General features: G+C 35.4%; 4 protein-coding genes across 11 annotated transcripts in view; 2 read left to right on the top strand and 2 right to left on the bottom strand.

Annotated features, from left to right (window-relative positions):
- The window catches only part of LOC114875021 (inositol-pentakisphosphate 2-kinase), a 45,590-nt gene that overhangs the window by 15,123 nt on the left and 15,517 nt on the right, over nucleotides 1–14,950 (bottom strand). For 3 of the 6 annotated variants that reach the window (XM_029184871.2, XM_029184872.2, XM_029184873.2), the window contains exon 3: nucleotides 10,585–10,659. The exons of 2 other annotated variants lie outside the window; for them this stretch is intronic. The gene's annotated coding sequence lies outside the window, so the exon portion shown is untranslated. Of the gene's footprint in view, nucleotides 1–10,584; nucleotides 10,660–12,878; nucleotides 13,006–14,950 lie in introns of those variants that run through there. One more of the 6 variants, XM_029184874.2, reaches the window with a different exon arrangement.
- Nucleotides 964–7,768, bottom strand: LOC114875023 (protein BTG2-like). The gene has a single exon (XM_029184881.2). The coding sequence runs from the start codon at nucleotides 6,969–6,971 to the stop codon at nucleotides 6,432–6,434; it is 540 nt and encodes a 179-aa protein (XP_029040714.1). The 5' UTR covers nucleotides 6,972–7,768; the 3' UTR covers nucleotides 964–6,431.
- LOC123988388 lies at nucleotides 10,676–12,507 on the top strand. Of its 3 annotated transcripts, none has more exons than XM_046288284.1 (4): nucleotides 10,676–11,055; nucleotides 11,604–11,680; nucleotides 11,791–11,997; nucleotides 12,363–12,507. In XM_046288284.1, the coding sequence occupies exons 2-4, from the start codon at nucleotides 11,610–11,612 to the stop codon at nucleotides 12,505–12,507; spliced, it is 423 nt and encodes a 140-aa protein (XP_046144240.1). In that variant the 5' UTR covers nucleotides 10,676–11,055; nucleotides 11,604–11,609. The 3 variants fall into 3 exon arrangements, with proteins under 3 accessions (XP_046144240.1, XP_046144239.1, XP_046144238.1); XM_046288283.1 differs by having other exon boundaries at nucleotides 10,676–11,325; XM_046288282.1 differs by having other exon boundaries at nucleotides 10,676–11,519.
- LOC114875022 lies at nucleotides 12,512–14,504 on the top strand. Its single transcript, XM_029184880.2, has 3 exons — nucleotides 12,512–12,818; nucleotides 13,393–13,546; nucleotides 13,961–14,504. The coding sequence occupies exons 1-3, from the start codon at nucleotides 12,659–12,661 to the stop codon at nucleotides 14,343–14,345; spliced, it is 699 nt and encodes a 232-aa protein (XP_029040713.2). The 5' UTR covers nucleotides 12,512–12,658; the 3' UTR covers nucleotides 14,346–14,504.

Below are 14,950 nucleotides of genomic sequence, written 5' to 3'. Positions count from 1 at the left end.
CACCGATAGAAAAGATCAAGGTAGGCTGTTAAACCTGATCCACCCGCGATCAAATCAGGCTTCCCCATAAAAAATGATGGTGTAAGACAATTATTATGGTTGCGCCACGTGATTATATGTAAGAATCTAATAAAAACAAACCAAATGATTATTTCATGATATATTTAACTAATCTTTTATTTTCCACAGATTCAATTGTACTTAAAAAACATTTTCTAAATACATTTCGCTATTTTTTATACTCTTTACGCAAACGTAGCAGAAAGTAATTATAATTTTTTAATACATTATGCAATTAAAGTTCTTTTGATACTTTCAACTACACTAATAAATCGTATCAATTAGTGTTCTTTATGAACTAAAGAAGAATAAACTCATATTGATAGCTTTAATCCTACCATTTTGAATGAGAAATCTTCGTTTCTTTTATTATTTTTGATAATTATAAATTATCAAACACAATGAATTTCTTGTACTGTTTTAGTGCAATGAATTATTTTTATATTTTAAATGAATAATAACTACAATTAAGTGTAATAATTTCGTATTTATCATTGATAAGAGGTATTAATCAGTTATATTTAGCTATTTACAAAACTTTCAATTCCTTGAAATTTTCATCAATGTTTCAATGATACTAATTTTATTGTTATTAATAATTATCGAGATCAAATTCTTAATATTTAAATTAATACATTAAACTTCATAAACTAATATTTATTGCAAGAATAATCAGAAAATTTACTTTAAATTTTTTACAAAATGGACTGATTACATTGCACTTTCGTTACATGAATTTTGACAACGAAGATTCCTTTTCTTTCTAATTTAGTTTCTTTTAATATCTTATTTGACACTGTTGTTTGAGAAAACGCAATACTGGTACGCAATACGAATATAAAAAAAAGGAGATGGCATTTAGGATTTCGGACGTATAAAATCAGGAATCACATGACACGATTATTTTGTATTCATGAAATTTCATAAGCACGAGGCCTTTTTGTTTTTATTATTTCTGTACAAAAAAAGTCGAAAAAATTATAGATTTTTCTTTCGATAAAGTTTGAATTTTTTCGAGCTCACGGCATATATACAAGCGGGAAATGATAGACATAGTAACCTATAAACTAAATATAATTATACATTGATATAATAGATATAATAATTATAATCCATAATAATTAATAGTAAACCTACAGTCTACAGATTCGAGAGTGTATGTTGTATGTTTTCTCATGTCTGGTCTATGTATCTTCGTCAATGTGTTGTTTGTGTCTGTGTGTGTGTGCAATGTGTTTTTGTACGTGTATACATCGATAAAATCAATTTCATTTATGATACAAAATTCCAATGAAAATTAACCCCTCAATGATCGAGAATTCTTCAACCCTCCGCCGGCGGACCATGGAGAAAGCCCCAATATTCTGTACTGACTTAGGACTTCGATGTTCAATATTTATTGTAAATGATTCAATTTTGCTGTTTTTTTTTAACCAAATAAATCTTGCAAATGTTTATTATCACTTCTGAAAAATTATCAATTCCAATAAAGGGTTAATTTGCCATGTGTACGTGTATGTGTGTATGAACGAATGTTATATCTTGTGCACTATCCAACAGGGTCGCCGAATTCGGATCTCGATGACCTTGGGTCAGTGTATTCATTTTTATCTCTCTAGCTCGACTGCGTATTAAAATCACTACAATAATTCGGCATCACAATAATATTACCACGATGGGACCCACGGCCTTAAATATACCCGAGTCGAGCACCCCTGCCGGGTCTCTCACGCTCTCTTCCTGTCCATCCCTCTGTTTCTTTATTTATCTTTTGTTTCTTCACCCTCATCCTCTCTCTCTCTCCCATACTCTCTATCATCTCGCTTACACGCTCACGGAAAAAATTCCTTATTTTTCTCTATTTTTCTTCCTCATCGAAAAATCATACCCTCCTTTCTCGTGCATTCTCCTTCCTGGTGTCCCAACAAGAATAATAATGTTCACGGAAAAAGAAAGACACACGGCATGTACGCTTAAATGTTTACGATTCGTCTACAAATTTCAAACTCTCTTACGTTCTCATTCTCACGATCGAAAGCGGAGGGAACACACGCGCCCTATGGAAAATGCCAACGGAACTAACTATCCCGTAAAAATTTGTACAAATTCAACTTGCAATTTCATTATCGTAATTAGACATTTTTAACGTGCACTTACGCAAAGCGATACTGGTAAAGTCGATGAATTAATTAAATGAAAATTTTTGATAGTTGGAAAATCACATTCGGAGAAATCTGAATATTCTGAATGTTAAAAGTGTAAGATTGCACTGAATATTTCAAATATTCAATTTCGGTAATTAGAATATTCAAAACTCTATTAACCCTTGGATAGTAGACCCCCATGAAATGGACAGAGTCCAAATTTTAATTATGTTTGAAATGTACAAATGAAAATTTTAATTGATTTTCAAAATTATTTAAATTATTTAAATAATTTATCTAACCTTCTAATTACCAACTATGCAAAATGTATTAAATAAGATATATGTATATATATATATATTTGTTGAAAATTGAAATAAACATTCTGTTTATCGCTTATAACTGAACAGAAAAAAAAGTTATATTCTCGCTTCTCGTATTTGCACGGCTTAACTTACGATTGAAACGCATCGCATTAAATACCATATTTACAATTTTTATCAAAAATCTGTGATAGACAACGCTTTTAAAATTCTTCGTTTGCAACGCAGCGTGCAAGTGATTAGTATTCTTTTTTTTATACAAATAACTCTATCAAATATACACGCAATAATTATATCATTCCGTCTGCAATTTGCAATATTCCCTCCCTTTTCTCCCACAAGCATCCCTCCCATATGAACACAGTAAACAACCATACCCAATATATGCTTGTTCCTCATGCAGAACTTTCGAATCTTGCCTTTCTTCATCTTTATTATTCTTTTTTTTTTTTATCGTTTATCTTGATTTTGTCTCGTTTTATTTAAAAAAATACTGAATTAACCAAGCTAAAATCACAGACTTGCTGGTGCCTTGTTCCAGCGGGTTTGTACAAATTCTTCCTGAAGAACTCTATGTATAGTTACAAGATATATATATTTATAATTATATGTATATATAATATATGTTTATGTATGTATACATATACATATATATGTATATATAGTAATTACAATTCACTCGTGAAACAATGTTTTGCACTTCTTTCGCCCTTCATTCTCGCAAATTTGTCTCGCTGCGGATCTTTTATTTTGGTTGAAATTTCGATTTCCGATGGCGTCGAAACAAAGGAGAATTTAAAAGAAAGAAACATCTTTGTAACTTCTACAGGCTACGCTATTTATGAATGTCACAGTAAAAAGCGAAGGAAAATCGGCTTCACTGGCAGAGATTTATTTAAAATTTTGAACCTTTAGAAATTGAACTTTGGAAAAGAAAAATCTGAATTTTAGAATTTCAGAATTCGAATCGTAGAAGCCTAAAATTTAAATTTCGATATTTTAGAATTCGATTCTTGAAACCTTGAATCTTGAAACTTTCCTGTTTTATTGCAACATACATATAGTTTGAAGGACTGTATATTATGGTGTACGAGATATTATCCATGTCGCCGTTCGACTCTCACACTTTCTCCTCTTTCTTGTCTTACTTTCGACAGATTTTTCAGCGGTCGATCTTCCAAATGAAAACAGCGAATACAGGTTTCTCTTTCTTGTTTTTTTTTTCCCTATCTCGAGTTGAGTATATTTAGCAATTTTAATCGAACTACTTATCGTATCGTATCGTTATATTGCAACTGTTATTTGAATATCGAAGAACTAAATTGAAAGGATTAAATCTTATTTTTAAAAAGTGTAAGTAATATTCATATACAAAAGATTGTTCGTTAGAAGAAAAGAAATTAATCTAAAAATTCGTTTAAAATTGCCACTCATACTCATTGATATAAACATATTTATACATATCAGGAATATACAGACACGTGTACGCGTGTTATGTATCACGAATACACGCGCCTCTAATTAGGTCGTTCGCGTAATTAGAGATTGTTCATATTGTCTCTCTACTTTTAGCATAATCACAGACACGGTTTTTCTATATAATCGCTACATACAGAGCTTCCTGATTCGACAAGTACCTCCCCTGTTTCCATTTTCTCTTTATTTCTTTCTTTTCTCTTTTTTTTTTTTAATATTATATTCACACGACACTTGTACACGGTTCAGTATTGTCACCTCAGACGAACGGCACACCACTTACGCACCATGATTCAAAGCTTACTAAGAAGCGAATATATTACCAGAAAAAATAAAAATAAAAGAAATGACTTACCGATGATGGTATCTTTGTTAACGTGTAAACCAGACACGCCACCGGAGAAACTTGAAGAACGGTACAATCTACATATACATATACGTGCATAAGAGGGAAACGCAGGATCTTTTAAGTTTGCAAAATTATAAAAGACATTTACAATATCATAGCGCGGTCTTCTCTACGATAATAAACGTTCGAAATTTTTATATTTGAATTTTTGATCGAAATAAGCAATTCATTTTAAAGTAGTGGAAAACTAGAATTACTAAACCGCGATTCGCGAGGTCAAATCCCGTAAAACGTAGTTTTTTTTTACCGATTGTTGTCTGAATATGGTTATTATTTAAAAAAAATAAAAATAAAATAATGAGTTTCTTCTTTATTTTAATGAAATGAGCGCTATAATTTTGCAAAATTATTACCTGTGGTATCCTTTACAATTGTGCAAAGTACGAATAAAATCGCGCTCCCTTTTTTTCCTTGAAAGCAACGTTTAAGTTTGCAAACTACAACGTAATTATCTGTATCCTTCAATTCGTACACTTATAGATTTCTATTGCATCGTACACATATTGCAACGAGTAAAGGATATATCTATTAATGAAATTGTTTAAGTAAACATTGAAAAAAAAAAAAATTAAATAATTGCAAAATGACAGCCGATTCCATAAAGTTATTGTCAAAGTGCAAATTCGTGGGTAAGATAGATAGCTACGCGATGAAATTCACTGTTGCTTATTCCTCATTCGCACTAACATTCATTCTTCGCTCTTCGTCACGTTCGAAACACCAGAAAAGATAATTAATATGGTACATGCACGAAACCACTCCCTCTCCCTTCATGCGAAGAAAATCACAGTTGTTTACTTCATATATGTTGGTTATGTCTTTCTCCCTCACAATCACATCTCCTTCTATCTTCAACTCTCTCTTTTTCTCGCACACACACGCTATGTCTCGTTTGCAATCTCTCTCTGCTCACAGAAAACGGATAATATACAATTCGACACGACATATAAGCGTAAGCTTCGCTCTCGTAACGCTTACACGTATACATCGTCTTTTTTCACATATATAATACCTACATATATGTACATATAAACTCACGCGTTTTGTTTGAAGGTTGTACCGTGTCCTCCGATCGCAAGAACTCGCGAGACGGCTTCTTGTGATCGGAGGAGAGTACCTATGAAGTGTAACATGTGTGGGCCGGGCTTGAGAACCGCTCGACTGGCCAACGACCAATAAAACTGATGCTCTGATGGACGATCCAAGAACGGGTGGACATGATTATACCAATAGCAAGCGTCGTATGAAAAAATACTCGAAAAAGAATTTTGTGAAAGATACATCGATAAGGTGGTTAACTTCTTTTCTTCTTCCTCTTGTTCTCGAACCGTTGAAAATGTTGTCGGATGGTTGCGTGTGGCTCGGTGGTAATTTGCATTGATAATGCGAGGTTAGGGAGAAAACAAATCCTTGACGAGAAGAGAGAATGCCAGCGCGGATGTTGCTCGATTTTTATTCCTCTTCGCCGTAGGAGGGGAGAACGTACCAAGAGACTTCGTGGAAGAAAAAAGATTTGTGACGATAAAACACGTTGCTGGAGTTGAATTCTTCTCGAGGGGGAGAGAGAGAGGCTCGTTTTGCTTTTTCCTCTCTCGAGACCAGAGGGGAGGGGTCAGACTGGTTCGTTGTTCCCCACCCCAGGGGTAGCTTCCTTCCAGGATTAACGGAAGTACGTAGGTGGAGAGGGGGGGCTGAGATCAATTTGTCGGGCTGACATAGCTCCACCGGAGTTTGCCCATTTTTTTCACACTTTTCCGGTCGCCTCGTCGGCTGCTGTTTCCTTGGAAACGATCAAAGCCGGATCTTCTATCGAGACACACCAAACAGAGTAGCACTTGCGCGTTCATGCACGAGTCAAACTTTCACCTGACCAGAAAAAAATCGCAATCACATATATCACGAAAAAAAAAATAAAAACGTGTGTGCTTTGATCAGTCCGAGAGCGTGATGCACGTCCAATGGAAACGAAGCGAGACGCTAGCGCCGTCGCATCGATGAACTCGTATCGACGAGAAAGCTTCAACTGGAAACGAACGCAGCGATTTGCTCGCTGAACTGCGAGTGTTCCAGCAATAACGAGTCTTTACAACTTTCGAATTGCTGTTGCTGCTGTTGTTGATGATGTTGATGATGTGGATGTTGGTGTTGATGTTGATGTTGGTGCTGGTGCTGGTGCTGCTGGAACTCTTCCGGGTCCGGTTCCGTGCGCTCGTACAAAACACAAATGGATCCGTTCTCTCCGATTCTGTACGAGACTTCCGACGGATCGATCCACATGGTCAGCTCGCTCGGGAACAAACTGTGCAGTACCGTCGGTAACAGACCGACATTCGCACCTGCCTGCGCGATAACCGGATCCATTTTACCGTTGATACGTATGCAACGGTAACCGGAACCACGATTCGGACGATCTGGAAACCAGTGGTCCCTGTAACGGTGTCGTAGAACCTCCGTCAATGATGATTTGAACATCTCCAGCTGTCGTTCAGATAGCTGGCCTGTCTGCAGACGCAGTAGATGCACCAAAAAATCCGCCGCTGACACGATTTCCAGTCTCATGGTTGCTATGCGATGTGACCCAGGACGAATGATATATAATACAATTATTTTGATCGATGTTACACCGATCCGCTTCCTCCTCCGTTTCTTCCGTGATTCGAAAAGGTCACAGCACGAATGAGGCCGTTGTTGTTCGTGGGACGCGCACTGGAGTCTTCACAAAATGGCGGCGACGCCACGTCGTATGATCACGGTGAATATTTCCTCGTCGATGCTCCAGCGCGACGAAAAATTCGGCCCTTGCTCCGATTATTCTTCTCCTGATATATTGAATAACGTTTTGTTGTACCGCTAACGATCTTTTACGAAACAAAATTTTGAGAATTTGTCAGAATCTTTCACTGAAGTAACGGCTGGATATAATCCGTTATGAGTCAGGAATATCGGGATTGTATCTAATTAATTTTTTTTCTTTCTGCCGTTAGCTCGTTCCGAATCGTTTCTCCAAAATTTTAGTGAAAATCGTTGAGATCATGAATTACGAAAATCGATGACTCTCCCACGCCGTTTCACTCCGTACACCTTTATAACCACAATACAACTTTCTCGCGAAACCTAAACCCACGAGCGTCTTTCCGACTCGCCGGACGACCGCACCCACCGATTGCCAACGACTTTCTAGTAGCAGCGAGCGTCGACGCAAACGAAGTAGCTTTGTCTCTTTGTTCACGCAGCCTCGAGCGGGGATAGTACGCGCGTTTTCATTGGCTGACTCCGATTCCTACCATGACCATTAGTCACATGATCACAATCTGCGCGTTCTCGGCTGCGCAAACGTTTGCAGCTGCGTCCCGAATACGAATCGTCTGCACGAATAAAGGTTCTCAACCAATTTATACTGGCGTCGTGAAAAGAATCAACAAAAAAATATTTCTCTGAAATGCAAATTACAGATAACACGTGCTTGCGTACACGTATACGTATATCAGTATAAAATATGCCAATTGAGAAAATATCTCTAAAATAACAAAAATTAACATGTTTTGAACGAATGGTAATTTTAGTTCGAATTTTTTTTCTTTTTTAGTATATAATTATTCGAATAGAATTTTTAAACACACATTAATTTTAGAATAAAGTACTATCGTACAGGTTAATAATTCCTTGATTAATATCTATCCTTAATTTGTTACAAAACACAATTAATCGTATAAGATTTGGATTTCCAAACCCAATAACGTGAGAAATTATTGGTCTTTATCACCAAATACTGATTTTCGTTTCAAATAACAATTTTTTAACCGATTCGAAATCAGACTCTTATCATAAGCCAATCCCCGGAAATCATATCTTTATTCTGTTTATATTGAAAAATAAGATAAGTAACGAAGTTTGAACGGTGAGAAATACAATTCAATGAAGTTTTTACTAGAATTGAATAAAAATTTTGTACAATTAGCTCGTAATCATCGATATGGTCATTGTTGACGCGTTGCAAATACAAAGCGAAACTTTCACTACAAAAAAAGGTAAAAAAACCTGATTTTTATCGTTTCAATTATTCTCCTTCCGTTGAATAGATGAGTATCACTGTTTACTAAGCAATGTCCTATTGTATTTCAGAGTAGTGCATTCAATTGCAATTCATCTATTCTCTATCTTTTTTCCTTGGTTCTTTTTTTTCTCTTCTATTCACCTATTTCATACAAAATTGTATGCACTAACCACCGATAATACTCCATGCAAATCCTGAAACTCACTTCCGCTGCTTACTATTTACATTAAATTAACAAACATTATTTATATACGTTTTAATTAGATTTTTTTAACTGTTTCAAAGTCATTTTCTTTTGTAGAATTAAAGCAACGCTGTGCAGCTATAATCGATATAAATTTTAGAATTCTAAAATTATTTCTAATAATTATAATTCTAAAAATTATACAATTATTTGTCTTTACTTTTCGTTGACAGAAAATTTGCACCGTTTATTCGTTTCACGTTTCCCTGTTCGTTGAATGGAAAATGCAGTTTCACGTATCGATTTTCTCATAATTTCCCCCAGCTTATTTCATTCCACTGTCGCTGGATTGGCTCAACTTGATAAAAGAATACATACCTGATAGCCGAAAAGTGATTCATGATCCCCAAATCAACATCTGACCCCCTCCCCCTTTTCGAAGTTTCCCTGCTGAGTTCAGATACCGTAAACCAAGAAGACTGATCGAATATTAAAATCAATAAAATTGTCTAACATTTCATTTCTAATTTGTAATTCAATAAAAACAGAATTTTATATTCTATAATACTTGAAATATTTAAATTTATTTTCATTTTTACTTTAAATTTTAATTAAAAATTACCAAATCATACCATGTAACAAATACTTATTTTGATTTGGAGGGTTATAAAATCCGTAGCTTATAAAATGTACCCGAACGACAACTAAGCTTACTTTCCGTAATAATAGCCACTACGATTTTGACCATCTTACGGCCCCTATCGGAAAAAAAATCTTGCCTGCCTGGTGTGCAACCCTTTTGACCCTTCCCAGAACCCCCTTTGCTTTTCATGGCCCCTATTGATGCACTTCTGCTATTGGGATCAGTGATTCTCAAATTCGTTTCTCTTCGTTTAGCCAGACACAAAATCATGCTACGTTACATTAATATCTTTATATTTAGTAATTACACAATTTGAATATTTATTTCATATCACTGTCGTAAGCTCTCAGATAACGAAGTTGAATCGTTGTTAATCATGTATGATTTAGGGCCTTTAAATTTTGAATATAGGTACATAGATACTGTTCTAACAATGTTTCCCCACCAATTTTCAATGATATTTAAATTCAGAGATTTTATGATTAGTCTGAAATATTTTTATCATGAAAATATGTTTTCATTGGTACCGCAGTATGAACCAGAGAATTATTATACTGGAATATTAAATTATTTTCAACAATTTTCATAACATGGAGATGTATACAAATTAAACATTAAGCAAACGAGAACATTGATCACGATCAATCAATGATATAGAAGCCCTATCACGCGATATTGCGTGTTTCACCGTCTAGTTTGACACTCTCGACACCGACGAACAGAAAGAGGATCATAAATGACCGCGATGGTATTAAGAATTGCTCCTATAAACCTTGACAAAAGTGACCCAACATTCTTATAATACTTGCGGACTTAACCCTTGAACAACGGTGGCCAGGTCAATCGTGACCCACCTCTATAAAGTCGTACAAGAGACAATAATTTATAGAAGAATATTTTCTTAATCCTAAAATGACCGAGCCTAGTTTGCAACAATTCATTTCTAACGCTTTCCGTTTTTCATGAAATAAATTTGAGATAGACATTAGCAAAGCGATAGTTGAAACGGAAAACGGTTATAAATGGAATTCTTTATATCCTGATTGGTAAAGGTAGGAAAGGACAACTGATTTCCTAGCCGTTTTACTATGTAGAATATTTCATTCGTAATTCCGGGAGTTTGCCGTTGCCAAGTTGGCAACTAAGAGTCGATCGATAAACTCAGATTATTCTGGCTGGCTTCGTTCCCTGCGTACATGCACAGGCCTCCGCTAAACTTTCGCATACATACAGAGAATTCATGCAACGCCAGCAGTTTTGCATTCTTCATGAACTTAAGCGATGCACTTACCGGTTTTTATAAACTGCCGTTTTACCTCGGCAACTTCTGGGCTTGACGGAAGTGACGCGTGGACTTTGATATTACCTGCAACAGGAAATTGGACACGATCTTACATATGCTACATTTATTCTTGCTTATAAACCATGCTTCGCCTTTCGTATTCATCGTTCGTTAATAAAAGTGCTTGTTTCTTTTGCGTGGTCACGACGGACCATGAAGAGAATCCCAATTTTAATTTAATTTTGTATTTCACATCATTTGCAGTTTCTAAATTTTAGTTGTGTTTTTTGATTTATGATATAAATTCTAATTATTCTAATTGGACTGTGATCATGCATCGATCACAACAATTTTTAATTATTTACAACTTCTTCGTCGTTTTTTTTGTATTACATAACTATGATCAGAGTATTTCCTGTGTGTGATACAAATGTTTTCTATTTAATATCAAAATTCTGAATACTAACGATATTATGCTACGTAAGTTGATTAAAGTCTAAATAATCTTTATTCGAAGAACTGGTTTATTTTGTAACCATCCTTACAATCAGCTAACTTGTTTCAACATAGTTCAGGATACGCTTGAGCGAATAGTTACTTCCGTTATATCGTGCTTCATTTACAAATCACCTCGACACGCAATCACAGCAACGCTATCGTAAATTATGAAGAGTGTTACTTAAAGTGAAACTTTCTCTTCTCCTTAAAATTTCTGGGGACCAATGATGCCTTCACGTTTAAAAAACATAGGTGCGTCACTGAAACGCTCCTGTTTTCTTAGTACGCATGCGCTATAAATCCCATACTGCGCATCACTCGCGCAAACGCGTGTTCCCGCGCATCATTGGAATTTTGAAACTGAGAATTTTTTCATTCTCATCAATATAATTATATGAAATGCAATTGAATAAAATTTGGGGCTCTGCATGGTCCATCGTCAAAGGGTTAATAAATGTCTATAACGTATATTTTATGAACAGCCAAAAAGGAAATTCTCCTTTTTGTTAAACTGATATTTTTTCTTTCAGTATCGTATGAATAAAAGATCAAAGGTGGAAGAAAAAAGACACAAATACACAGATAACTTTCATGAAACCAAAATAAAGTTAGCATAAGTCCAATAATAAAAGCAGTTGCATTCTAAAAATCTGAAAAATAAAGAAATCTCGATTGCGTTGATATATTATGTTTTTCACTCTATATTTATTTTTTCAGAGAAAAGTTTGGCATCTTTTGCACGGATTCTTGGAAGGCACATCAGTTGTCACGTAAAACAGTTAACTGTTTTACGTCGGTAATATCTTGGGCAACTTTGAAAATGAAAAAAAAAAAAAACATCTCCGGTAAAAAAGCAAAGTATGAAGTAACAAGGATGAATGTTATAAGAAACACGCACGGACGTGCCAGTTTGCTGCATAGCAGGTACAATCTGTTTCATGATAAAAAAAATGATGACAAATAACATTTCAATTACAATTTGTTGCAAAAATACGAGAACTATTTTACACAAATATTATTCGTTTTCGAAGTGAAATATTGTCATGCCTTCAGTCAATTCAAATAATAAACAATTTAAACCTTTCTATTGACTATTTACAAAAGAATGGATGGATGGGACCTACATTTTTTTGTCGTAGGTTCGCGCCCCATAAAGTCCAAACTTTCTTTTTTTAATTATTAATTACACGACAAGAATTTTAAAATGTTTAAATAATGTTTTTGAAAATATTTCGTCATGAAATGTACATAAAAATAATTATCCTGCTATGTGTACCCTTTTACCTTAGCAATATGGCCGCTTTGCCTCTCTCTTTGACGCCATCAAAGTGGGGCTTTCAGACCGTCCATGGGTTCTTACGACGCATGCGTTCGACACATACATTACACAGTTATACCAACATAAGAGAAAACACAATTTCATGCGTAGCGTGAAGTAGCGTGGCGTCGCGTTGCGTGGAATGGCGTTGCGTGGCGTGGCATTAGGTTAGGTTATACGTACGCGTTTGGTTATCGCCAGCTTTAGTAGCAATCGCGAATCAAAAAGCAAGTGTACTCTGAACAATTTTACAAAGTGTAATAAAAAATGGGAAGAAAATTTAATTTTTCTTACAGAGAGGACATTATACTGATCGAAAATATAAAAAATTACCCTGTCCTTTATGATAGAAGTGACATAAAATTTAGTTGTTACGAAACCAGAAAAATTGTTTGGAAGGAAATATCAAGCAGAGTGAACAGATCAGGTAAACATTCTAGAAAAGTTGCTCCCTCACCAAAATATGCGTCCGTGGCCGTGTACTTACCGACTACGACCAATCGTACCCACATTCCTTCCGCTCGTCATTTTCTCATCTCTGCACAATACTGTACATTGAGTCCCATCGAAGTTGTCGCAGTGAAGTTGGCCACGCATTCACTCACCGACGCGGCGTGAATGCGTCAGTGAATTTGTAGCCAACTTCACTGCGACAACTTCGATGGGACTCTGTGTATACCGATGACAAGAAGTCTCACGGGACGGCACAGGGACAAGAGGGGATACTACACACACGTCACGACCGAAAGTACGTGTGAGCGAAGGTGGGGCGCGTCCAATCAGATTGCGTTATTCTCCTAGTACGCATGCGCCATAAATCCCACACTACGCATACCTGGTTGGATGCTTGTTTTCGCAAACCAGTCAAATTATACATAAAATGGCGTCGAACTAATTAAATTAAATGTCTCTAATGAATAATTTCAGAAAAGTCTAAAAATTTGGAAGTAAAAATTTATGCTACAACATCTGTAAAACAATATATTATCTATTTATTTCAGCTACGGACTGTAGAAAAAGATGGCGAAGTTTGAGAGACACATTTGTAAAAAGCAAACAAGGTAAACATAATCTAGATGTTGAATCCAGATCGCAATTAAACTTTTCAATACAGCAGTACTTAGATTTTTTTAATGAAGCATATATAAAAAGCAGGCAAGTATTTTTTACGCGTAGTAAAAATTCTAAATATAGATCCTAGACTTTCCTAGGAATAATGGCGATATAGGGGAAGCAGAAATGGTCAGAATTCTAATTTTAACGATATTAATGTTAAAAGTAATTTAGATAATAATATAAATTCAAATTTTACCACGTAAACGTTTACACGCAAGTGATAGAGCCACACACGCCTGTGCGTGAAAACCCCGCGTATCACCATTTTCCCTAGGGAAGCCTCAGGTGATTAGGAGTGTACACTCAGTCCCATCGAAGTTGTCGCAGCCGCGGCGTGAATGCGTTAGCGCGCCAACTTCACTGCGACAACTTCGATGGGACTGAGTGTACATTATTGTAAAAGTACAACAACAGAAAAATTATAGAAAAAAATTTTGTTGTTAATACCCACAGAACGGGTTATTCGCCAGAATTTTTGTATATCAGCAGCACTGACACAGAAAGTACATCAACAGAATCAGATTTACAAAATAATAGTTTCTCTTCGAGAAAAAGAAAATTACATACAATAAATATCCTAAGGAAAAGGCAGAAAGATGATACAAACGAATTCTTGGAATTAGAGGAAAGTGTTCCTGAAGTAAAGGACCCACTAGGAGATATTGATGAACAGACGATCGAAGATTGCGACCCAGTTTTATCGTTTTTCAAGAGCATGGCCATGACGGTTAAAACATTTACACCAGACTTAATTGCCGAAGCAAAATACAGAGTATTCCATGTAGTTAACGAATTAGAAAAAATGTCATTACCTACAATAGAAATTGTTCAGTTATGAATCTCATATTTGTTCATGAAATTGGAAAAAAAAATGAAAATCATTTTTGAAAAATTAACCTGACATGTAATGTCAGTTTAACTTGAACATAAATGTTGATCAGATATTATTACTCGTTTTATAAAATTATCTGTAATGTAATATATTATTTTCATTAAATGTTGTATTTTAATTTCATAAATGTTTATACAAAGGAAAGCCTAGTTTGAAAATTTTAATTCCTAATTTTCAGTCTCATAGATCGGGGTCATTATTGACCTGGCCACTACTATTCGAAGGTTAAGAAATGTTTCGGTAGTCGAAATTCAATAATGTTCCCTTCCTTTTTTAAGATGTAATAAAATTGACCAAGCTGTATCATGGTGGAGTCTCGATGACCGAGACTGAGCACCGCTTGTGATGCAGCTGAAGGGTCAGCAAAGGAGGGAAAGAAAAAAAGTAGAACACGAAGAGTTTCCTTCGAGTAGAGGAAGGTTCCACCTAACAGTTAACCGGCCCTGATGCTGACTTTTTTCGACCGAGTGTCTGATACGCATATATACAGGGTGTTCTACGCACAAACCGACAAACTTTGCTAGAATGTTTGCTAGAATGTTATTCCATAA

This window comes from Osmia bicornis, chromosome 12 (assembly GCF_907164935.1).
Source record: "Osmia bicornis bicornis chromosome 12, iOsmBic2.1, whole genome shotgun sequence".
In the NCBI taxonomy this organism is placed as follows: Eukaryota; Metazoa; Arthropoda; class Insecta; order Hymenoptera; family Megachilidae; genus Osmia; species Osmia bicornis.
This window is presented reverse-complemented; position numbering and strand designations above follow the sequence as displayed.

Coding starts and splice junctions, on each gene's coding strand:
- LOC114875022 (XM_029184880.2), top strand. CDS start 12,659: ATGGGAAGAAAATTTAATTTTTCTTACAGAGAGGACATTATACTGATC. Junction 12,819..13,392: donor AAGCAGAGTGAACAGATCAG/GTAAACATTCTA, acceptor TATTTATTTCAG/CTACGGACTGTAGAAAAAGA. Junction 13,547..13,960: donor GAAGCATATATAAAAAGCAG/GCAAGTATTTTT, acceptor TAATACCCACAG/AACGGGTTATTCGCCAGAAT.
- LOC123988388 (XM_046288282.1), top strand. Junction 11,681..11,790: donor TTTCATGAAACCAAAATAAA/GTTAGCATAAGT, acceptor TTATTTTTTCAG/AGAAAAGTTTGGCATCTTTT. Junction 11,998..12,362: donor GCCAGTTTGCTGCATAGCAG/GTACAATCTGTT, acceptor CTTTTACCTTAG/CAATATGGCCGCTTTGCCTC.
- LOC114875023 (XM_029184881.2), bottom strand. CDS start 6,971: ATGAGACTGGAAATCGTGTCAGCGGCGGATTTTTTGGTGCATCTACTG.